At 44.4% G+C, this 23,288-nt stretch overlaps 1 protein-coding gene across 1 annotated transcript in view; it reads left to right on the plus strand.

Moving 5' to 3' along the window:
- MTHFD1 (methylenetetrahydrofolate dehydrogenase, cyclohydrolase and formyltetrahydrofolate synthetase 1) overlaps window positions 1–22,695 on the plus strand; it is an 85,946-nt gene extending 63,251 nt beyond the window's left edge. The window contains exons 18-27 of the mRNA XM_049770328.1: window positions 335–475; window positions 2,769–2,837; window positions 3,204–3,315; window positions 3,418–3,557; window positions 8,284–8,325; window positions 14,495–14,595; window positions 15,454–15,631; window positions 18,119–18,226; window positions 19,757–19,909; window positions 22,606–22,695. Of these exons, the coding sequence (XP_049626285.1) occupies window positions 335–475; window positions 2,769–2,837; window positions 3,204–3,315; window positions 3,418–3,557; window positions 8,284–8,325; window positions 14,495–14,595; window positions 15,454–15,631; window positions 18,119–18,226; window positions 19,757–19,909; window positions 22,606–22,695 (1,134 nt within the window). The remainder of the gene's footprint in view (window positions 1–334; window positions 476–2,768; window positions 2,838–3,203; window positions 3,316–3,417; window positions 3,558–8,283; window positions 8,326–14,494; window positions 14,596–15,453; window positions 15,632–18,118; window positions 18,227–19,756; window positions 19,910–22,605) is intronic.
- The last annotated feature ends 593 nt before the right edge of the window (window positions 22,696–23,288 follow it).

A 23,288-nucleotide genomic window follows, 5' to 3' on the forward strand; every position in this document is an offset into this window, starting at 1 on the left:
TGTACGTGAATTGACTAAAAATTGCTTCTTTTTTTGGTCGACATTTTATAATAAGAAGTCTCCGGAATAAATGCTTATGTGTTGCTCCCTAGGATGTTAGGGAAACCATAAACAAAGGAATTAGTAGGCCTACTAGAACATTCTTTTTTTTATTATTGGCTTCTCAAAATCTAGAATGAATACAAAGTTTTGCTACTTAGAGGGTTATTTTTATTGAGTTCTAAACGTTCTAGGCTGTCCTTCTAGCCCTTGAAGCTTTGTCTAAACTTCAAATGCAAGCAAGATCACCTTTCCATTCATACTTCTGGCTTAATGTCATTTTCTCTCCCACTAGGCTCAGTTTGATATCTCTGTGGCCAGTGAAATCATGGCGGTCCTGGCCCTCACCAGCTCCCTGGAGGACATGAGAGAAAGACTGGGCAAAATGGTGGTGGCATCCAGCAAGAAAGGGGAACCCATCAGTGCTGAAGATCTGGTGAGTACCTGGGCTCTGGACTCGGTGATGCTCACGTCTCTTTGGAGTCTCTTAGGGTTTTACCAATAACAACAATTTGCTAGAGAGAGAGTGTCACAGTTAACTACTGAGTTCTATTTTATTGTGATTCAATATTATTATTTATTTTTATTATTCTATTAATCACAAAGTGATTAAGAAATTTATCAGTACTTCAGAGTGAATAAGTACTAGGTCATAGGTGGCTTACAGCATTTTAACCTCTGGACATTCCCAAATGTACTGTCTGCATTACGGTAAGAGTCCAAGTAGGGGTGGGGCCGGAGAGATAGCATGGAGGTAAGGCGTGGTTCGAATCCTGGCGTCCCATATGGTCCCCAGTGCCTGCTAGGAGCGATTTCTGAGCATAGAGCCAGGAGGAACCCCTGAGCACTGCCAGGTGTGACCCAAAAGCAAAAACGAAACAGAACAAAAAAAGAGTCCAAGTGGGGACCAAAGAGAGAGCACAGTGGTAGGGTGTTTGCCTTGAATACAGCCGACGCAGGACCGACAGTGGTTTGATTCCCAGAATCCCATATGGTTCCCATATCCTTCCAGGATCAATTTCTGAGCGCCACCAGGTGTGGCCCTGTCTCTCCCCCGACAAAAAAAAAGAAAAAAGAAAAAAGTTTGAGTAAAGGGTCAGAGTGATAGTACATCAGGTAGGGTGATTTAAACCGACCTGGATTCTATTCCCAATACCCCATGTGGTTCCCTGAGTCCACCAGGAGGGATCCCTGAGCATCATCACTTAGCTCTATCCCCATGATTTCTCCTAGCTCCTTCCAGTGACATGTGTCATGTGGCTTGTTCCTTTGTTTCTGTATCTACATTAATAGCTGCATTGAAGCAATTCATTAGGCAGGTCTCCTACTGGTTCTTCTAAGCCAATGCTGCACATCAGGTTATTTCTGAATCGTTTTTGTGGTAATAGAAGGTTGGAAATGAGATAATTTTACAAGTTAATTTTTGAAGGCCCTGTTTGTGCTGACATATAACAAATGATACACTGTGGTTAGTAGTATGTGAGAAGAGTTCAGAAAAGGGGAAGAGGGGGTCCATGTCCTGTTTTCACAGTTGACATGTAAAAGTAAGAAAATGGTTTTTAATCCTAATCTCTAAGTCAGAAACTTAGAAACTCATGAAAGTGGATTATCAGCGGGATCCATAGTTATATCTTATTCTGATATTAGCTTTTTGAGCTATGGTTGGATGCCTTAAGGAAAGGTCTGATATTTTCAAAGTTGGCATTGAACTTCCGGGTTAAATGTTTGCTTTTAGCTTTGGGAAACATTTAATCCAGACACCTAAGTGTCTAGGAATTCAATACGTGAGGACAAAATTTCCTCAACTGTTTCTACTCATGACCTTCTCTTTACCTGAAAAGTTTTTATGCACCCCTGGGTATATTGATATATAAAATTGGCATACAGATCAGACATACACAAATAATAAATCGTAAAGAAATGTTTTACTCCTGACAGGCTCAGGGGACTATATGGGATGCTGGGAATCAAGCTCGGATCAGCAGCATGCAAGCTCTACCGCTGTGCTATCGTTCCAGCCCCAAGAAATGTATTTTAAAACAAACCACAAAGATTTTACATTACCTACACAATCCCATAGGGAGTTGCAATTCACAGGCTAACAAACGGCTCTAGCTTTCACATCCTAAAAACCAGCAGTTTGCAACCACCAGTCACAGAAATTACCTGCAGGCTCATGAAAATGGTATCATCACTGAACACTGGTTTTCATCAGCTGTAGGAACAGCTTAGAAGTTAGAAGGTGTTAGAAGTTCGGGAAAGTTGTGAACAGTCTAACACAAATTCCCTCACATCATTTGGTAGCAGATTTAGATCTTGTTCTCAGAGTTTTTTCAAAAATTACATGTGAAAGGCATGTAATCTATTTGACTTTAAAATAACAGGTAGCTTTGTAATATATTCAGAAAAAATGGGTGCCAGAACGATAGCATAGCAGTAGGGCATTTGCCTTGCCTGCGGCCAACCCAGGACAAACCCGGGTTCGATTCCCCAGCATTCCATATGGGCCCCCAAGCCTGCCAGGAGTAACTCCTGGGTGTGGCCCAAAAACAAAAACAGGGAAAAAGAAAAAGAATGGATGAATCTTGTCTTGAAGAAAGAGCTACTTGGCCTCTAAGGTGGCAGACAAAGACATAACTAATAATGCCCAATTTTGGTTGGATTTGGTTAGCAGTTTTGGCAGGTTTGTTGGTTCAAATTGATGCTTCCCACCTTTGTGTGTGTTGTAGGGAGTGAGCGGTGCTTTGACGGTGCTCATGAAGGATGCGATCAAGCCCAATCTCATGCAGACATTAGAGGTGAGCTGAGTGATGTAAATTTGGGGTGGGTGGATGTAAATTTCTAGGGGCATAGCACAATGCGTGTTGAGTTCAATCCCCCAGCCTAGCAAGGTTGGGCATCCTGGGCATTGCTGGGAGTGACCCTTGAACATAGGGGGGTGGGGGGGAAATCACCCCTTCTAGCCACTAGCACACTTTTCTTGGGGAATCATGGAATGTGTCTTTCCATTCTCCCTGAGAGTGCCTGGGCTACCACCATTATATAAAAATAGTGACTTCCTAGTTTCCTTCTGTGGATCCCTTTTGGATTCCAACGATATGTCCCGGTCCTGTATTACCCATTCTGCATCCGGTCGATGCTTCCTCACAGTGTTGACTTCACAGGGCACTCCAGTGTTCGTCCATGCAGGGCCATTCGCCAACATTGCCCATGGCAACTCCTCCATCATTGCAGACAGGATTGCGCTCAAGCTGGTTGGCCCGGAAGGGTTTGTAGGTGAGTATTTTTCAAAATCGAAAACGAGATCCCATTTTCCTTTTTATTATTGAGGGACATTGGGGTGACATTTTTACAACTCAACTGTGTCTCTCCTTCCAGTGACTGAGGCAGGATTCGGAGCTGATATCGGCATGGAGAAGTTTTTTAACATCAAGTGCCGCTATTCGGGACTCCGTCCCCATGTGGTGGTGCTTGTGGCCACCGTCAGGGCTCTCAAAATGCACGGAGGGGGCCCCACGGTAAGGATCAAAACCCAGAGAAGTCCAGTTCCCAGGATTTTTCTGAAGGTTTGGGCCAGTTGAATGACTTGTGCCTGAGCTCCTCTTCTTACCATCAGATTGATAAGGGGTTAAGGGGTTCAACTGGCTGGTGCTACTCTCCTGTTACACAAGGCACCATTCCCGTCTGTTCTGGGAGCCCACTGTGGCATTACAGCCCGTCTTTGTGAGGAAAACATTAGACATTTTCTCAGCCCCTCCAAGGACCATGCTTGCTTCTACCCACAAGATCATCTCTCTTTTCAGACTATTTGAAACTTGAGTCCCATTTTCCCTGGGGAGTTAACCCTCATAGCTGCCACCTGCTGAGTGGACCCTGTAGGTAGGCCCCTTGCCATGTGGAGCAGGAAGAGAAAGGCGGTTCTGCCCTTCCTCTATACACACACAGATTAGAATGAGCTAATTTCAGTTTGAGCTTGAATTTTGAGTTATTCTGAATTCCTGTTTGTTGAATATTGATTTTTTTCTTTTCCTCTTTGGTGGTACTGGGGGCTTGAACTCAGGAGCCAATATGCAAGGCAAGTGCCCGATTGCTGAGCTACATTCCTGGCTCTGAAATTTATTATTATTATTATTATTATTATTATTATTATTAATTATTTTGTATTTGGGGCCGTACCTGGTCCTGATTCTATGTACAAGGACCATTTCTGGCAGAGCTTGGGGTTATCCACATGAAAAATAAGCTCCCTATCCAAAGTACTATCATTTTAGCCCATTAAATTGATCTTTCTTAATTAAAACAGGTAGTTTTTAGGGGGTCAGAAAGGTTACCCTGAGGCTATCAGCTCAGGTTCTATATCCCTGGCACCCCAAACGGTCCCACTAAGCCAAACCAGGACAAATCCCTGAGTGCAGAGCCAAAAGTAAGCCCTGAGCACCGATTAAACAGCCCCAAAACAAAACAAAACCAAAAATGATTTTTTTAAATGAGGTAATGTTGGTATATATGTTTGTGTTTGAGGGAATGATTTCACACCTCTTCAAAGTATGTTACCACACTACCAAAGTACCAACATCCTCCACCACAGCCCATAGAGATCTTTCCCATTAATTTCCCCATCCCTTGCCCAAGTCTGCTGATAACTTTAGTTCTGCCTTTTGAGTCCAAGGATTTGTTTGGTTTTATTTGTTTTTGTGTATATATATCACATTTTCTTTTGCTTCCCTCATCTATCATTGGACATTTGGGTTAGTTCCAAATCTTAGCTATTGTAGATAATGCTATAATGAAAATAAGTATATAAATATATTTTTAATTAGTTGTTTTTTGTTCTTTGGATAGTTATCCAGGAGTAGACTTGTTGAATTATTATTTTGAGACATCAACAGTAAATGGGAATTCCTTTTCCTTCACACTCCCACCAACACCTGTTTCTGGCCTTTCTGATACCAGTCATTCTCATAAATGTCAGAGCTATCTCATCATCACTTTGATGGTCATTTCCTTAACAATAAGTAATGAAAATATAGAATGCTTCACAGATTTATGTGCCATTTTTACTCAGGGACTGCTTTAATTTTTCAGTCCAGTTTTAGCTCATATACATATCACAGTCCGCACAAGCATTGAATTTGGGTACGCCAAGGATTGTGGCTCAGTGGTTGAGCAGTATCACATAAAAGAAAGGGAAGAGAGTTGGTGCCAAAGTATAGTGGATAGGGTGCTTGCCTTGCACACGACTGACTGAAGAAAGAAAAAGTATACTTTTGGGGGCCAGATAGATAGCACAACAGTAGGCCATTTGCCTTGCACACAGCCGTAGGCCATTTGCCTTGCACACAGCCGATCCAGGATGGACGGTGGTTCAAATCCCAGCATATCATATTGTGCGCGGTCCCCCCACCCCCCTAGACTGCCAGGGGCAATACTGAGTTGCAGAGCCAGGAGTAACCCCTGAGTATTGCTGGGTGTGACCCAAAAGCAAAAACAAACAAAAAATTTAAAAAAAAAAAAAAGAAAAAGCATACTTTTTATACTATTCTTTTAGTACTTTTTCTTTACATGAAGACATGTAACTGATCTTCAGGTGTTTTTGTTTTTTTTTGGTTTTTTTTTTTCTTTCGGTTTTTGGGCCATACCCATTTGACGCTCAGGGGTTACTCCTGGCTATGAGCTCAGAAATCGCTCCTGGCTTGGGGGGACCACATGGGACGCCAGGGGATCGAACCACGGTCCATCCTACGCTAGCGCTTGCAAGGCTTACCTCTAGCGCCACCTTCCCAGCCCCTAATTTGAGAAATTATTGAATTCCTATCCTCCAGGAGCCAATCATACCAGAACCTCCCTTACCTAAGAGGAAAATCAGTGTTGCCTACTTTAGTGATCCAGTTTTCTCTGCCTGTAGTGGCCCTCAAGCATTTTGATCTCTGGATGTCTTTGTACCTTGAAAACTTAATGAAAGGGACAGAGTTTCTGTTAGGTGAGTTGTAGCTATCAGTACTTTTTATTTTCTTTTGGCTTTGGCCACACCTGGCTATTAGTACATGGGACTTACTCCTGGCTCTGCACTCGGGAATTATTCCTGGCAGACTCGGAACCAGCAGGGAAGTTGGGGATTGAACCCAGGTCAGTTGTATGCAAAGCAAAGTCCCTACCCACTGTGCTATCACTCCAGCCCCAACCTATCAATATGTAGTATTTAAGGATTTAACAGAGTTGCTTTATTCTGTAATGCAAAAAAAAAATACTATTTTCCAAAGCAGATTTTAGACCTAGCACTTTTTGTTTTGGGGCCCACACCAGTGGTGCTCAAGGATTACTCCTGGCTCTGTGCTCAGAGGTCATTCCTGGCATATATTTTAAAATTCCTCAGAATCTGGCTCAATTGACACCCACTGGAATCTTATTTTTCCTTTGGACTGTTGTGGTGTCACAACATAGGTAATCATTGGGAAAGTCTGTGTGCATTGAGTAAGAGTGAAAAAGTCCATAGAACATATGTGTTGTTATGAGTGTCCCCTTGACCTCTCACCTCCAGACTGCCAAAGCACAGTCCCTGCAGTCACTGTTCTGAGGTCCCAGAGATCCCCTAAACGCTCTTCACCAGGCAGCCAGCAGTTCAGCATGTGCTCCCTTCTTCTCCATGAGCTACTTTTTGGTTTGTTTGTTTTGGGGCCATATCCGTCAATGCTCAGATTTTATTCTTGGCTCTGAGCTCAAGAATCACTCCTGGCAGATTCTGGGTATCAAGCCCGGTTGGCTTCATGCAAGGTAAATGCCATACTCTTGGCTATCACTAACACTGGCCCCATGAGCTACTCACTCTTTCTCTCTCTCTCTCTTTTGTTTTGTTTTGTTTTGAGGCCACACCTGATGATGCTCAGGGGTTACTTTTGGCTAGCCGCTCAGAAATCACTCCTGGCTGGGAGGACCATGTGGGACGCCAGAGGTCGAACCCAGGTCTGTCCTAGGTTAGCCACGTGCAAGGCAAACGCCCTACCACTGCGCCACCTGGCCCAATGAGCTCCACTTTCGAAAGTATAGCTTTCTGATGCCCTCTCACTCACCCTCCCACCATTGCCTCTCCTTCTCTTGCATACCCATCAAGCCCTCTGGTAGGAGAATTCATGATGCTTTGCTGGGCAGCCTAAAGAGGAGACTTACACGTGAGTGTCCAGGCACCACATTGCTGCTCACCTTATTTCCGGTTATAGCAGAGGAGCTTATGGGAGGCCTGAGTCAGGTGGCTTGGGACCCCTTCTAGTCAACTTCTCTACTTCCTTTCAGGTTGAGAGCACCAGAGTCTCCTAAAGAAATAGAAAGGGAAGGGCCGGAGAGATAGCACAGTAATAGGGCATCTGCCTTGCATGCAGCCAACCCAGAATGGACGTTGGTTCAAATACTGGCATCCCATATGGTCCCCCAAGCCTGCCTGCCAGAGATGTTCTCTGAGTGCTGAGCCAGGAGTAACCCCGGAACCTGCTGGGTGTGTCCCAAAAACCAAAAAAAAAAAAAAAATAATAATAATAAAGGAATGAAAAGGGAGTAGATCCAGCCCTGGGCTTCTTAATCACTGCTGTTGCCCACTCTGTGGGCTAGGTCCCTTTACCTAGGATGCATCTGGCTCCCTTCCTCCAAATGAAGTCCAACCTAGGAGTGCTTTGATAGGGAAGAGTCTAGGGTCCGATTCCTCTTGGTGTTGCCCTGGCTTATAGTTCAGCTCCATTAAGACAGGGTTCCCCCGCTTTGACCAACCCTAAACCCATTGTCAGTCTTAGATCATGCTGCCCTTTCTGTCCACACCCACTGCTGTGTTCTTGATTGAGTGAGGTCATGGCCACTTTTCCCCTAGAGCAGGGGTCCTCAAACTTTTTAAACAGGGGGCCAGTTCTCTGTCCTTCAGACTGTTGGAGGGCCAGATTATAGTAAAAACAAAAATTATGAACAAATTTCTATGCACACTGCATATATCTTATTTAGAAGTGAAGAAACAAAATGGGAATAAATACAATATGAAGACCCCTGCCCTAAAGTGTCCTCTTCACCTCCAGATTCAGGCCTGAAGGTTCCCTGCTCTTTTTAAAACAGCAACATTTTTTGCTGTTGGCTTAATCCTAAATCCTTAGGATGGGAAACCATGTTGTCTGTGTGACTTTTGGTCTTCAGTCTTCGCCAAACACCATTTTAAGCTACAACCTTCCTGTAAATAGAAAATGCCTCTGACATGACTTCCTTTCCTTGCAGGTCACCGCTGGACTGCCTCTTCCCAAGGCTTACATCGAGGAGGTAACTTCAGTCCTTTCTCTGATCCTTGGAAGCCCCACGCCCAGAATGCTGCACAGTTCTCTGTTTCTCCTGGGTGGAAATGAGTGGGGAGAGTTCTTTGGTTGTTCCTGGGAGCAAGAAATGCTTCCACAGCATGAGAAGAATTACACGAAATGAAAGACAGAAGGACCTCAGACAATAGAATTTGCCTATGTGAGATCATCAGTGAAACCATTGCTGAGGCCAGAGGTTTAATCACCTTGCTTGGTAGGAGATAGCTTTGATAGGACAACTTGAGGGAGTGTTGCTGACTGCTAGTGGATTAAACATCCTGCTAGGCGTAGCACAATTCCCACTGCAAAGGATCTTTAGCCCCAAATGTCTGTTGCAATGAGGTCGAAACCCTGCCCTAGACAAATGGACAGTCTTTCCGTCCTTCCTGTACTGGTGTGTTGATTCGCAACTGCCATTCAAATTAAAAGCAAATAGTGAGCTTTTGGGGCTGCCTTTCCTCTGCAGATTTAAATCCAGGTCCATGGGTTGTGGTGTGGTCAGGCTCCTGGCTATGTTTTAGGCAAAACTTACACAAACCAGTTTAACATATCCCATCAAGCAGATGTTCCAGGAAGAATTGTGAGTTCCACCCTTTCACTGTGACCCCATTCCCACCAGAAATGCATCTCTAGGGATTTCTAGGAGAGAGAGAGCACAGCGATAGGATGTTTGCCTTGCATTGGGCTGACCCGGGAGGGCCCGGTTCAATTCCTGGCATCCCATATGGTCCCCCAGCGTGCCAGGGGCGGTTTCTGAGTGCAGAGCCAGGAGTTACCCCTGAGTGCCACTAGGTGTGACCCAGAAACCAATCTATAAAGTTTGGGGGGGATGCATCTCTAGCACCAGGCTACGTGAGAGACAGGTTCTAGGATAAGATGATGAGCTCAACTGCTGTCATTGTGAATTCAAGGTTTCTGCCTCTTTGGGGCGGCTATGAAACTACCCAGCAGTACAGAGTGAGTGTTCAGGCCCCAAATGAAGTCTTTCAAGAGCTGCTAGAAAAGAATCGTTGCCACTGCGGGTCTGCCCGTCTTCTGGGTTGTGGTTGCCTTTTATGGCGATTTGTCTGATTCTGGCGTAGGAGGGGAATTCACAGTTCTGGCCCTCACAGCCACCCCACAGCCTTTCCTGTATCTAATTAGAGTGACTGCCCCTCACTGGCCCAGCTGGTGTCTTCATTTAAGAGATCCTACTTATTTAAGACTGTTCTCAATCATTCTCACTTAGGAATCGGTTTTCATGTGGCTAGAGTTTAAAAAAAAAAATTAGCAGGGCTCTGTAGACTATCAACTGAATTCTAACCTTAGTTCCTTATTAAGAGAGAAAAGAGCACAAATCTCTATAATTTTAGTGTTTCCTATCTTTAACTTCCCCCATTCCTCCTGCTCTTTTATGTAACTCCTGCTCAGTTCTGCCCGTGATCCAGTGTATATTTATTTTCATAAGTCTCTTGTATTTTCATTTGCATTCTTGTTTAAATAAGGCCCATGCCCAGTACAGAGTAGAAGGCCAGGGCCACTTCCGGCAACACATAGCCCGCCTTCCTGAGAGTGTTGGGTTCTTCTGTGGGAAACTATGAACTCAGAGTCCCAGCATGCTGAGCATGTGTCTATGGCTTAAACTATCACCCCAGACCTTCAACATTTATAAAAATTCACAAATATGGGGGCCGGAGAGATAGCATGCATTTGCCTTTTCATACAGAAGGACGGTGGTTCAAATCCCAGCATCCCATAGGGTCCCCCGAGCCTGCCAGGAGCGATTTCTGAACGTAGAGCCAGGAGTGACCCCTGAGCGCTGCCGGGTGTGACCCAAAAAATCACAAATATGCTCTCACGTTAAAACATGTGGGGCTGGGGCCGACGAGGTGGTGCTAGAGGTAAGGTGCCTGCCTTGCAAGCGCGAGCCAAGGAAGGACCTCGGTTCAATCCTCCAGCGTCCCATATGGTCTCCCCAAGCCAAGAGCAATTTCTGAGCACTTAGCCAGAAGTAACCCCTGAGCATCAAACGGGTGTGTCCCGAAAAAACAAAAAAATAAAGATAAAATGTGTGGGGCTAGAGCAATAGCACAATGGGTAGGGCATTTGTCTTGCACGCAGCAGACCCAGCATCTCATACAGTCCCATGAGCCCAAGAGTGATTCTTGAATGCACCCAGCACCACTGGGTTAATAAAAAACAAAAAACACCAACTACGGGGCCGGGTGGTGGCGCTGGAGGTAAGGTGCCTGCCTTGCCTGCGCTAACTTAGGACGGACCGCGGTTCGATCCCCCGGCGTCCCATATGGTCCCCCAAGAAGCCAGGAGCAACTTCTGAGCGCATAGCCAGGAGTAACCCCTGAGCGTCACAGGGTGTGGCCCAAAAACCAAAAAAAAAAAACAAAAAAAAAAAACACCAACTACAAAACAATAATAAAATAAAATGTATGCAAAAGTGAAATTAATACGGCTTTCCATAGTTTTACAACTATCGTACATCCTTTTTTTTATAGTACATCTTTGATGGGTTCTGTATTAATGCAGATGGTCTTACTTTTTCTTCACATCTGTGTGTAACTCTTGATTGGATGCTGTCACCGCTCAGTGCCCTTCCATCCCTGTTGATGGAAGTTGGCACTGCTCACACTTATCCAGTGTTTCAAACAATGCTGCAGCTAACATCTTTGAATGTTTCCTTAATGATTCCTCTAGGTCTCATCTTTTGTTCTTTTCTTTTTTAATTAAATTACCATAAGATACAGTTTTAAGAGTTGATAGTTGAGTGTTCCAACACCCATCTCTTCATCATCTTTAGTTTCCACTACCAGTTTCCCCATTTCTACCTTCCTGTCCCTCCCCCATTCCCTCCCAAACCCTCTCTCCCTCCCTCACTCTATAGCCTCTTAGGCACAGGTTTGCAATACTGTTACTGAAGAGGTATCATGTATATTGTTTTATGCCCTTTTAATTCCAAGTTCTTGTCCAGAATGATAATTTCCAACTATTATTGTCATAGAGGTTCCTTGTCTGTCTTTGGTTTTTGGGTCACACCCGGCAGCACTCAGGGGTTACTCCTGGCTCTGTGCACAGAAATCACTCTTGGCAGGCTCGGGGGACCATATGCCGGGATTCGAACCACCGTCCTGCATACAAGGCAAATGCCCTACCTCCATGCTATCTCTGAACCCATCCCCCCTTCTCTGTTTTAACTGCACTTCCCACCCATCTCTGTCTTAACTGCACTTTCTACCCATCGTTTCTATTTTGGGTGTTATTCTCATATTTGGGGGGTTGTTTTATATCCCTCAGATGAGTGCAATCCTTCTATCTGTCCTTCACCTTCATTTCACCCAGCATAATTCTCTATCTATACATGTATAAGCAAATTTCATGATTTCATTTTTTCTAACAGTTGCATAGTAAGTATTCCATTATGTAGATGCTCTGTGAGTTATCCACTCATCTGTTCTTGGGCACTTGGATTGTTTCCAAATTCTGGCTGTTGTGAATAGTGCTGCAATGAACATTGGAGTTTTTGGACCCCTAGGATATATTCCCAGGAAGTATTGCTGGGTCTAGTGGAAGCTCAATTTCTTTTTTTTTTTTTTGAGTAATATTCATATTGGTTTCCTGGAGGCCCAACCAATCTGCATTCCCACAAGCAGTGAATGAGAGTCCCTTTCTCTCCACATCCACACCAGCATTGGTTGTTCTTTTTTTTTTGGTTTTTGGGTTTTTTTGGGTCACACCTGGCAGTGCTCAGGGGTTATTCCTGGCTCCAGCTCAGAAATTGCTCCTGGCAGGCACGGGGGACCATATGGGGCGCCGGGATTCGAACCGATGACCTCCTGCATGAAAGGCAAAGGCCTTACCTCCATGCTATCTCTCCGGCCCCGCATTGGTTGTTCTTGTTCTTTGTGATGTGTTCCAGTATCTGTGGTATGTGATATCTCATTGTTGTTTTGATTTGCATCTCTCTGATGATTAATGATGTGCATAAATTTTTCATGTGCCTTTTGGCCGTCTGTCTGAATTTCTTCTTTGAAGAAATTTCTGCTTATCTCTTCTCCCTATTTTAATGGAGTTAAAATGTTTTTTTCATGTTAAGCTCTACCAGTACCTTTGATATTAATCTCTTATCCAATGGCTATAATAATAATAATAATTTCTAATAATAATAAAATAAGAATAATTTCTCCTGTTCTGTGTACAATCTTTGTATTTTGGTCATCGTTTCCTTTGAGGTGTAGAAGCTTCTTAGTTTAGTGTAATCCCATTTGTTTATTTTTGCTTTTATTAGCTTGGTAAGTGGTGTTTCATCCTTGAAGATGCCTTTAGCTTCAGTGTCATATAAAGAGTTCTGCCTGCTTTTACTTTATGTATTTTATGGTTTTGGGTCTGGTATTAAGGTCTTTAATCCATTTTGATTTGACCTGTGTCAGTGTCAGTGGTGCTATAAAGAAGTCTGACTTCAGTTTCCTGTACCTAGCTGACCAGTTTCTTTATAAGCGCCACTTATAAAGAGGCTTCCCTTGCTTCTTTATCAAAAATTAACTTATATTTCTGGGAATTTGTCTTGTACTTAATTAATCTGTACGTAATTCTCTTCCACTGATCTGAGAGTCTGTCTATTCCTCCAATCCATGAGCAGCGGATATGTTCCTCGGTTCTCTTCTTTCTTGAAGTAGTAATTTTTAGTTTTCTTTATAGGTCTTTCATCTCCTTTTTTTGTTGGTTTGGTTTGGTTTGTGTTTGGGGGTCGCACCTAGTGGTGCTCAGGTGTTTACTCCTGGATCTGCCCTCAGAAATCACTCCTGGGGCCCGGAGAGATAGCACAGTGGTGTTTGCCTTGCAAGCAGCCGATCCAGGACCAAAGGTGTTTGGTTCGAATCCCGGTGTCCCATATGGTCCCCCGTGCCTGCCAGGAGCTATTTCTGAACAGACAGCCAGGAGTAACCCCTGAGCAACGCCGGGTGTGGCCCAAAAACCAAAAAAAAAAAAAAGAAATCGCTCCTGGAGGGCTCAGGGGACCATATGGGATGTCAGAATTTTGTTTCTAGAAGCTTTTTAGTAGACTCTTTAGGATTTTCTAAATATATCATATTATCTTTAAACCCTGAGAGCCTGACTTCTTCCCTTCCTATTTAGATGCCCCTGATACCTTTTTCTTGCCTAATTAGTATGGCAAGTATGCCAGTACTATATTGAATAGAAGTCGTGAGAGTGGGCAACTTAATCTTGTGACTGTTTAAAGGTGGTGTTTACCTTATTTTTTTGTTGTTCCTAGTAAATAAGTGCTTATGATTGAATTTCTAAAAAATCTTAATGTCACTGGGGCCTTCTTGTGTTCTGACTTCTGGTGACCATGGACTCCGTCATCAATGACACAATCACACATCGATGCAAGGCTCTCTAATTCATCATCGTTGTGCCATGTGAAGTCATAAATTCTGTAAACACAGGCACAGCAAATTTCTATTTTATTGAGGACAATCAATTCTCTTTTTTTTGGTTTTTGGGTCACACCCAGTGGCACTCAGGGTTACTCCTGGCTCTGGGCTCCGCGATATTCGAACCACCATCAGTCCACTGCATGCAAGGCAAACGCCCTACCACTGTGTTATCTCTCTGACCCCCAACCAATTCCCTTTAAACAAGTTTAAGTTATTGGGGCCGGCGAGGTGGCGCTAGAGGTAAGATGTCTGCCTTGCAAGCGCTAGCCAAGGAAGGACCGTGGTTCGATTCCCCGGCATATGGTCCCCCCAAGCCAGGGGCAATTTCTGAACGCTTAGCCAGGAGTAACCCCTGAGCATCAAACGGGTGTGGCCCAAAAACCAAAAAATAAAAAAGTTAAAGTTATTAAGAGCTGGTGTGGTTATAGTAAATAGAGCAGAGGCTCCTGTTTCAGACTAGGCAGGGAATGAATAGCCCTGGTGTGATAGCATGTGTTCTCTCTTTCACTGCTTCTATCCCTAACCTCCCCCTACCCCCAAATCCACTGCAGGTGAAATCCACAGGGGGATCTCTCTCTTGTCCTGACGGTGTGTGGCCACTGTTTTCAGCTCACAATTTCCCTTTTAAGCAGAATCTGCAGCTATTTGCTATTTGCAGCTCTGCTCTCTTTTAACTTTACCATCCTTTTCATCATGTGTTTACAGAACTTGGAACTCGTGGAAAAGGGCTTCAGTAACCTGAGGAAACAAATTGAAAATGCCAGAATGTTTGGCGTGCCTGTCGTGGTGGCGGTGAATGCATTCAAGTAAGTGCAGAGTGGAAAAGTGAAAGGGTTGAAGCACTTGTCCCGGAGCTGATGACAGCACTGCTTTTAAGCAGTGACAGAGATTGTTTACTTTAGGTCAAACTATCATGTCACCCACTGAGGATTGAGACAGATATAGATCCCTTACTGTCCTTCATCAGGAAAACTGGATAAAAACATGGGCCCAAAGTTCAATGCTCCATGTTGACCTCTAGAAATCTTTTGTGCCTAAAAAGGGGCAAAGCTCTACAGAGTTCATTATCTTTCTGGGTCTGTTAGGATGTTGTCTTGAGCAGGTGTTGAATGTATAGGAGCTGAATGTCCCCCCAAAGGGGACATTTATGGGGTGTGCAGGTGATTTAAATGCAAGTTTTCATCTTGCTCTAATGGTCTGACCACAGCAGTGTGGAAACAACTTAATTTTTTTCTAAAGCAAATATTTCTCAGTTTCATGTATGTCTAGATTAGAATGTTCTTTTGTTTTGGCACTCAGGACTTACTCCTGCCTCTGCTCAGGGATCACTCCTGGTGGGCTTACGGGACCATAAGATATGTTAGGGAGAATCTTCCCCACTGTACTATCTCTCTGGCCCTAGGATGTTCTTTGTATGTGTCGACATGCAAATGAACTCAGGGCTATCGTCATTCCCTTTTAATACTGTGGAAGTCTAGACACATAACAATGAAGTTACGGCCAGAAACCAGCCAGCCAGTATGCTATGGAGACATGATTCATAAGCAGGCTGGATTGTTGGACAAGAGCCCACTGATAAGCAGCTGATGCCTACTGGCTTAATGATAGAACCTTGACTCCTCAGCCACCATGAATGCTTTAAACTGAAGTGCTGCCTCTTACAGGACAGACACAGAGACTGAACTGGACCTCGTCGGCCGCCTTGCCAAAGAGCATGGGGCTTTTGATGCTGTGAAATGCACTCACTGGGCAGAAGGAGGCCAGGGGGCCTTGGCTCTGGCTCAGGCTGTCCAGAGAGCAGCGCAGGCACCCAGCAGTTTCCAGCTCCTTTATGATGTCAAGGTGAGTCATGTGTCTTTCATTTAAAAAAAAAATAGCACACTGGGGTTTCTTTGTGATTCCCTCTGCTTAAAGGCCTGTATCTAGCTAGCAATCAAACCCCGTGGGTTTGACTCACACATAGCACCACAACCACAGACTGGACTCTGCTCTAGACAGCTCTTATCCACACCTACAGCCACTGACTTGGAGCTCAAGGGTCTACCACGACGCCTCACAAGCTGACTTTTGGAAAGACTTGCTTTTCAGTTCCCCTATGTGGGCAAAAGAAAGGGTCACATAGCCCAAAGTGTAACTCTCTGTCAGCTGTAACCCAGACCACCAGCTATGTAATAACAAGTCGTCAAGGCGTCAGACGAAGGTCGGGTGTCTTAGACCACTTCCTGGGGAGAGGGAAACTCTGGTCACAGCTGCCTCCAGAGAGGGAGACTTCACTTCCCCTTGCCCTCTCGCGCTTCAGCACTCTTCCAATCGCTGATATGTCTGGCTTGAAATAGACTGCTTATTATAGGATCAATTTGAATATTTCAGGGAAGTGTGCTCTTGTTCTTAGGTGATGCTTTGAGCTCAGTTTCTCTGTATATGTTTAAGGGCACCATTGGACTCTAGTGCCCACAGCAGTTGGAAGCTTGGTTAGGATCTTCATGTGCTGTAGATTATTCTGCTCATATTCTTTAGACTGGTTTTTGGCTTGGTTCTTAAAAGTTAATCATAGATCTTCAAAAATAGATATAAAAAAGGCCGGAGAGATAGCATGGAGGTAAGGCATTTGTCTTTCATGCAGAAGGTCATCGGTTCAAATCCCGGCATCCCATATGGTCCCCTGAGCGATGCCAGGTGTGACCCAAAATAAACAAAAACAAAACAAATAGCTATAAAAAAAGGTAAAGCAAAAAATATCCATTACTCTTGAATTGTCACATTCTCTTGTTTCTTTGGTAAAGACGGTGTACTGGCAGGTGAGAATATTCTCTATTGGCATTGCCTTTTCCTGTTGAACTGTCGTTTTATAGCCTGGTGTGAAGGTCTCTTGATACAGTTGTCTTTTGGGGACCAAGGAGAAAACACAGGGACTAAGACCTTTGCCTTGCATCCCAGTGATCCCAGTTCAATCCCCAGCACTGCATAGGGTTCGTCATGCTCGGCTAGGGGTCACAGAGCCAGGTAGATTTGCTCCTGAGCACTGCTGGCTATGGCCCAAGAGCCATTTATTCCCTTCCCCCTCAAAAAAAAACAAAACTGTTTTACTGGTAGGAGAGTCTACACACATTTGGCACACAAAGGCAAAGCATTTATAGATACCCTTCTTAACCTCTTAACCTCCTCCCCAGTGTCTGAGCAGTATGGAACCTGGAAGAAAGGAGTGGGGTGATGAGGACTTTTTCTACTTGGACATTTTCTTTATTTAGAAACAGGAAACTGCTGCTTTTTATTTTATTCAGCATCTGTTGGTCTTAAATCACCCCACAGTAAAAGTACGTTGCTTGGGAAGTTCTGAATGTGCTCAGCATTTTTAGAGCTCCAGATGAAGGGAATCTCGGCTGCATCCTTCCACAGATGTCCTTGAGCAGCCACTGTGTCTGGCAGCCACTCGACTAGGACCCTGTTTTGGGTCGATGATTTTTGGGTTTTGTTTGTTTGTTTGTTTTGTTTTTGTTTGTTTGAGGACTAGGGGAGGGCCACATTCACTTGTGCACTGGGTTTGCTTCTGGCTCTGCACTCAGGAATTGTTTCTGGTGGGCTTGGAGGACCATATAAGATGCTGGGGATTGAAACTAGATATGCATCATAAAAGGCAAGCACCCTACCCATTGAACTTGAACTATCAATCCTGCCCCAGCCCCTAGCACTGTTCAGTTCAAAAGAGATTTTATTTTTGTACAAATCAGTCATCCTTTCAGAAAACAAAATGCAGGCCCAAGAGATCATTCAAAGAACTGAGCACATTTTTTGTTTTGTTTTGTTTTTGTTTTTGTTTTTGTGCCACACCTGGCATTGCTCAGGGATTACTCCTGGCTGTCTGCTCAGAAATAGCTCCTGGCAGGCACAGGGGACCCTACGGGACATCAGGATTCGAACCAACCACCTTTGGTCCTGGATCGGCTGCTTACAAGGCAAACGCACTGTGCTATCTCTCCTGGCCCTGTTTACAAATATTTTTAAGTAACAGCAGTTAGTGGAATGTTATGTTATTAGTAGCATCTGCATCTCATGTACTAAGTTATGAAGAAATATAGTTCTTGGGTAGGCTGCAGTATCGTTTATGCTCTTACACATATATGTACACACAGAAAAACTTGGCTTCTGCGAGTATAAAGTGAAGCTTGGTATTACAGTGTTTCTTACCCAGTAACCTTCATGATTTGTATGGTAGAATGCTTGTTTATTTATATGTCAAAACACTTCTTTTTGGGGAACACCGGTCAAAAGGGAGCCACCTTCCCATCAAGCATCACCCATGTCAATCTTTACCTCTGTCCCATAAACTAGCTCCCAGTTGAGGAGAAAATCAGAATCATCGCGCAGAAGATCTATGGTGCTGATGACATTGAGTTGCTGCCTGAAGCTCAACACAAAGCCGAGGTCTACACAAAGCAGGTGGGTGTTTGACTGGTTGGTTGTTCCAGTAGTTTTCAAAGCAGGTCCTAGAGCAGATCCTAGAGTCCCAGTTCTGCCACCAACCTGTTTCTCTTCCTTGCAGCAGCCTGTCTCTGAAAGATTAAGTTCTATTTGGGAGTGCCAGTCCGTTCCTCTCTCCAATTATAGGAATGCATGGAAAACCATGAGGCAACATGGGAGAACTTGCTAAGATACCAAGAACTTGTTTTCAGCTCTATCCTTACTTGTGCTCTAAAATACCACTTTAATTTTTAAGTGTGGATAAGTGAAAATTAACATGTTATTTATGGGGTATGGTTTTGTGTGTGTGTTTTTTTTTGTTTGTTTGTTTTTGGGCCACACCCTGCGGTGCTTGGGAATTACTCCTGGCTATCTGCCCAGAAATAGCTCCTGGCAGGCACCGGGGACCATATGGGATGCCGGGATTCGAACCAACCACCTTGGATCAGCTGCTTGTAAGGCAAACGCTGCTGTGCTATCTCTCCGGCCCCGGGATATGGTTTTAAGAACTTAACCTCTTCACCTAACACTTTTATTTTAAATAAATCTTATAACTAAACAGGTGGGCAGTGAGATAGCTACATGCCTTTAGCTATTGAAAATAAATGTGATGAAAAAAAAAAATAAAAAATAAATGTGAGAGGGCCTGAGTGATGACAGTGGGTAGGGAGCTTGCCTTGCACAAATGCACCCAGTTCCAATCCCTGGCATCCCCTGTGGTCCCTCCAAGTATCACTAGGGGTGATCCCTGAGTTCAGAGCCAGGAGTAACCCCTGAGCATCACCAAGTGTGGCCCAAAAACCAAAAGAAAAAAAGGCGGGCCCGGAGAGATAGCACAGCGGCGTTTGCCTGGCAAGCAGCCGATCCAGGACCAAAGGTGGTTGGTTCAAATCCCGGTGTCCCATATGGTTCCCCGTGCCTGCCAGGAGCTATTTCTGAGCAGACAGCCAGGAGGAACCCCTGAGCACCGCCGGGTGTGGCCCAAAAACCATAAAAAAAAAAAAAAAGGAAAAGAAAAGAAAAAAGGCAAAATAAAAAAAATGTGAGAATTAGGACCCTAGTTTAAGTCAGTGATAGATTACCATCTCTGCAGGCATGGGACTGAGTTTGAATCCTTGGACCACAGTAGAGCATATGGTCTCTGTTATGCAGTGACACTTGTATGGGTGTGATTTCTACTGTCTTAGCAGCAGCAAAGAAGGGAAGGGAAGGGAAGGGGAGACAGAAAATGTAGAAATCAGAGGCCTGAGCAATAACACAGCAGAAGGGAGTTTGCCTTGCATATAGCTGATCTAGGACGGACTGTGGTTCAATTCCCGGCATCCCATATGGTTCCCTGAGCCAGGAGCAATTTTTGAGCCCAGAGCCAGAAGTAACACCTGAGCCACCACCAGGTGTGGCCCAAAAGAAACCAAAAAGAGAAATCCCTGTCAGCACTGTCTACCACCATGTTCTTTGTTGCATTGTCACCTCTTCATTTGTCCTACCTCTGTTCCCTTCTTTTTCCAGGGCTTTGGAAATCTGCCCATCTGCATGGCCAAAACACACTTGTCTTTGTCTCATAATCCTGAGCAGAAAGGTGTGCCAACAGGCTTTGTCCTGCCCATTCGAGACATCCGCGCCAGTGTCGGAGCTGGTTTTCTGTACCCGCTGGTGGGCACGGTAAGTGAGTGTTCCAAGCCAAGAGAGGCTCTTATCCATCTGTGCTGAATGTTTTGAATTGATTCCTAAGGTCATGGCAGCTGTCAGATGAGCAGAGACTCGGGGTCAGTCTCTTCCCTCGTGGTGGACATTTTGCTCAGTTGAAGTATGATGCTGACAACAGAAATCATTCTGTAGCACTTTGTGCTCTGCACTAAATCTAGGATGGTCCTAATTTCCAGGCTGTGGTAATACTGGTAGGTTATCACAGGGAGCTTAGCTGGAAGGTGAACTCGTTTCTTCCAATTGTGAGCTACTGGGACAGAGGCTGTGCACCCCTTGGGCCTTTCTCAACAACCTGAGAATGCAGGTTAAACCTGAAAGGCAGGACATTGTAGGGCAAGAAATTTCTCCCTTGGGCCGGAGCAATGGCACGGTGGTAGGGCGTTTGTCTTGCACGTGGTTGACCTAGGACGGAACACAGTTTGATTCCCTGGGATCCCATATGGTCCCCCAAACCAGGAGTGATTTCTGAGCAACTAGCCAGGAGTAACCCCTGAGCGTCGCTGGGTGTGGCCCCAAAAAACAAAAACAATTTAGGGGGAAAAAAAAAGAAAGAAATTTCTCCCTTAAATCTAATTGAGTGCTATAGATAGTAAAGGTGAAATTGCTGGGGTGGGACAATGGTGAAAGGACCAGAGCCCATAGTCTGCATCTGGGAGCTCTGGGTTCCAGTCACTAGATGGTAGCTGAGTGATATTTGACAGATACAGTGAACAGATGCCTATGACTCTACCCCTGCAAGTTACCTGGAATGGTTGTTGGATATGGGGATATGGGAAGTAAAGGTGTGACAGGAGAGGGAGGTGAGAGGGAGAATGTAGAATTAGTTCGTAATGGGGATGAACTGCTGAGCTGGTCTTCCTCGGAAGGCCACTCGTCAATATTTTTTAACTTTTCTGACTATTAATATAACCAATGATTGGAAGAAGATTATTTTTTAGGGAGAAAGAATGAAAATGCTGAAAATCCAACTAATCACTGATTTGGGCCCCATTTTTATTTTTATTTATTTATTTGGGGGGGGGGTTTGGGCCACACCTGGCGATGCTCAGGGGTTACTCCTGGCTGTCTGCTCAGAAATAGCTCCTGGCAGGCAAGGGGGACCCTATGGGACACCGGGATTCGAACCAATCACCTTAGGTCCTGGATCAGCTGCTTGCAAGGCAAACACCGCTGTGCTACCTCTCCAGTGGGCCCCATTTTTAGAGTATTTTGCTGACAGGTCTACCTGTATATCTGTATTAAGGACACACACCGATTCTTCGTCTACAATGTCAGTCTGAGTGTTGCTCTTTTCCTTTCCAAAGTATAGCACTTTTTTTTTTTTGCTATTGATGGTGACTCATTCTTTTCTGTGACACTTTTATACTTAAGTTGTGTCTTCTAGATATTTGTTAAAGCCGAGTCTTTAGGAGAGAGGCAAGTAGAAATAGAATCCATTGTCATTACAGATTTTATCTGAGAAGGCCTGATTGGGCTAGGAAGAATAGTGACTATCAAGCCAGATACATAGACTGAAAGACTGTCATGACCTGTTTAAAGGAACTAAAGGAAGAGTCTGGAGTGATAGCGCAGCAGTAAGGCTTGTATGGGCCGACCTGGGACGGAACCAGGTTTGATCACTGGCATCAAGTCTCATTTAATAAATGCAAAGCAGGCGGGGCCTTTACCTCTTTTTGACCTTGAAAAGTGAGAACTGAGGACTTAAGGAACTGGGCATTAGACATAAGAAGAAGGTAAAAGGGCCCGGAGAGATAGCACAGTGTAACCCCTGAGCAATGCCAGGTATGGCCCAAAAAAAAAAAAAAGAAGAAGAAGGTAGAAGCACCTCCCATGACATCTTGCTGAGACTGTCAGTGGAGAAGAGAATGATGAATCCTGGTATTGGTTCACTAACTTGACCTTCTTTTCCACGCACGATGCCTTTTCACCCAAGAATTGCAACACAGGCAAGCACTGCCAGAAACCTGTTGTATTCATTAGACTGTCGATTTTTAATTAACTTTTTCTCCTTACACATTCAAATATCTACTACTGTCAGTTTTTCATAGCCCCGTTCTCCAACCATCACATTTACTTTTGGGACTCCATATGGTGGATCTCAACCTATAGTTTAAGAAACTGAGAGTTGAAGGTGATACAGTGAGTCAAACGATTGCGTTGCACATTTTTGAACCAGGGATCCAGCAGCCCATATGGTCCTCACAGCCCTGCCAGGAGTGATCCCTGGGCATAGAGCTAAGAATAAGCTGGAGTTAGGAGGAGGAGGAGGAGGAGGAGGAAAATAATCTTAGAGCTCAAAGATCTGACCATTTGTCTTTGTGGTAGTAATAAAATCAGTGGCTTTCTCTTTGATGTATGGCAGAAAGAGTGCCACTTTAACTCATAGAAGATAATGTTCTCTGGCTTAGGAGAAGGCAGAAGAAAAGATCACTTTAGGGCTGTGGGGAGGGTTTCTGAAGCAGAGCTCAGGGGATCTGAGGACCACTCCTGGCAGTACTCTGCAAGCAGGTCATGACCAGTGGTGTGAACCTTCTTAGAATCAAGTATAAGGGCTACTGTGCATAGAAAGCCATGGCCTCACCCAGGTGTTCCAGCCCTCTAAGCTGTGTTTTTGATTCTAGCTTTATTTTCATGCCATTTCACATCTCTAGATGAGCACAATGCCTGGACTTCCCACCCGGCCCTGTTTCTATGACATTGATTTAGATCCTGAAACTGAGCAAGTGAATGGACTATTCTAAATAGGTAAGTTATTACTGGTGAGTTTGGGTTTTTCCCTTATGAGGTCTATATATGAATTCTAGAACTTCAGCTAAAGCTATAAAAATGCAAATTCTGTGCATTCAAAACATTTATTTCCAGATGCCTCTGAGGCCCAATGGGACAGTAGTTAGAGTTGATAGTAGCCAATATTTTCCAAAAGTTGCCAATAATATCTGAACGCATTCTTGCCCCAGGTTACAGTGTAAAAGAAAGCCATCAGCTAATGAGCTATATAGGACTGAGGGAAGTTTGGCCCGAAAAAACTTTAGTTAAGTTGATGATACACTGAGAGAGGCAGAAGCAGCTGGAAATCTTTGTGGTCTGCATAGACAGAAAACAAAGATTAAATAAAGGTAAAGGGAAGGTAAAGGAAAAGAAACAAGTCCAGGAGTTCTTGGAGTCTGAAGTGAAAGCCCCCTGTAAGCACATCCCCTTAAAGTTTCCAAAATAGGGCCTGAGAAATGATTCAAGTGGCTGGAGCTCATGTTTTGCCTGGTGAAAACCCTGGTTTGGTTCCTGGCATTGCATGGTCCCCTGTACACCACTGGATGTGGCCCCAAAACAAAAGTAA

The sequence above is a fragment of the Suncus etruscus genome, chromosome 3 (genome assembly GCF_024139225.1).
Source record: "Suncus etruscus isolate mSunEtr1 chromosome 3, mSunEtr1.pri.cur, whole genome shotgun sequence".
Classification (NCBI taxonomy): Eukaryota; Metazoa; Chordata; class Mammalia; order Eulipotyphla; family Soricidae; genus Suncus; species Suncus etruscus.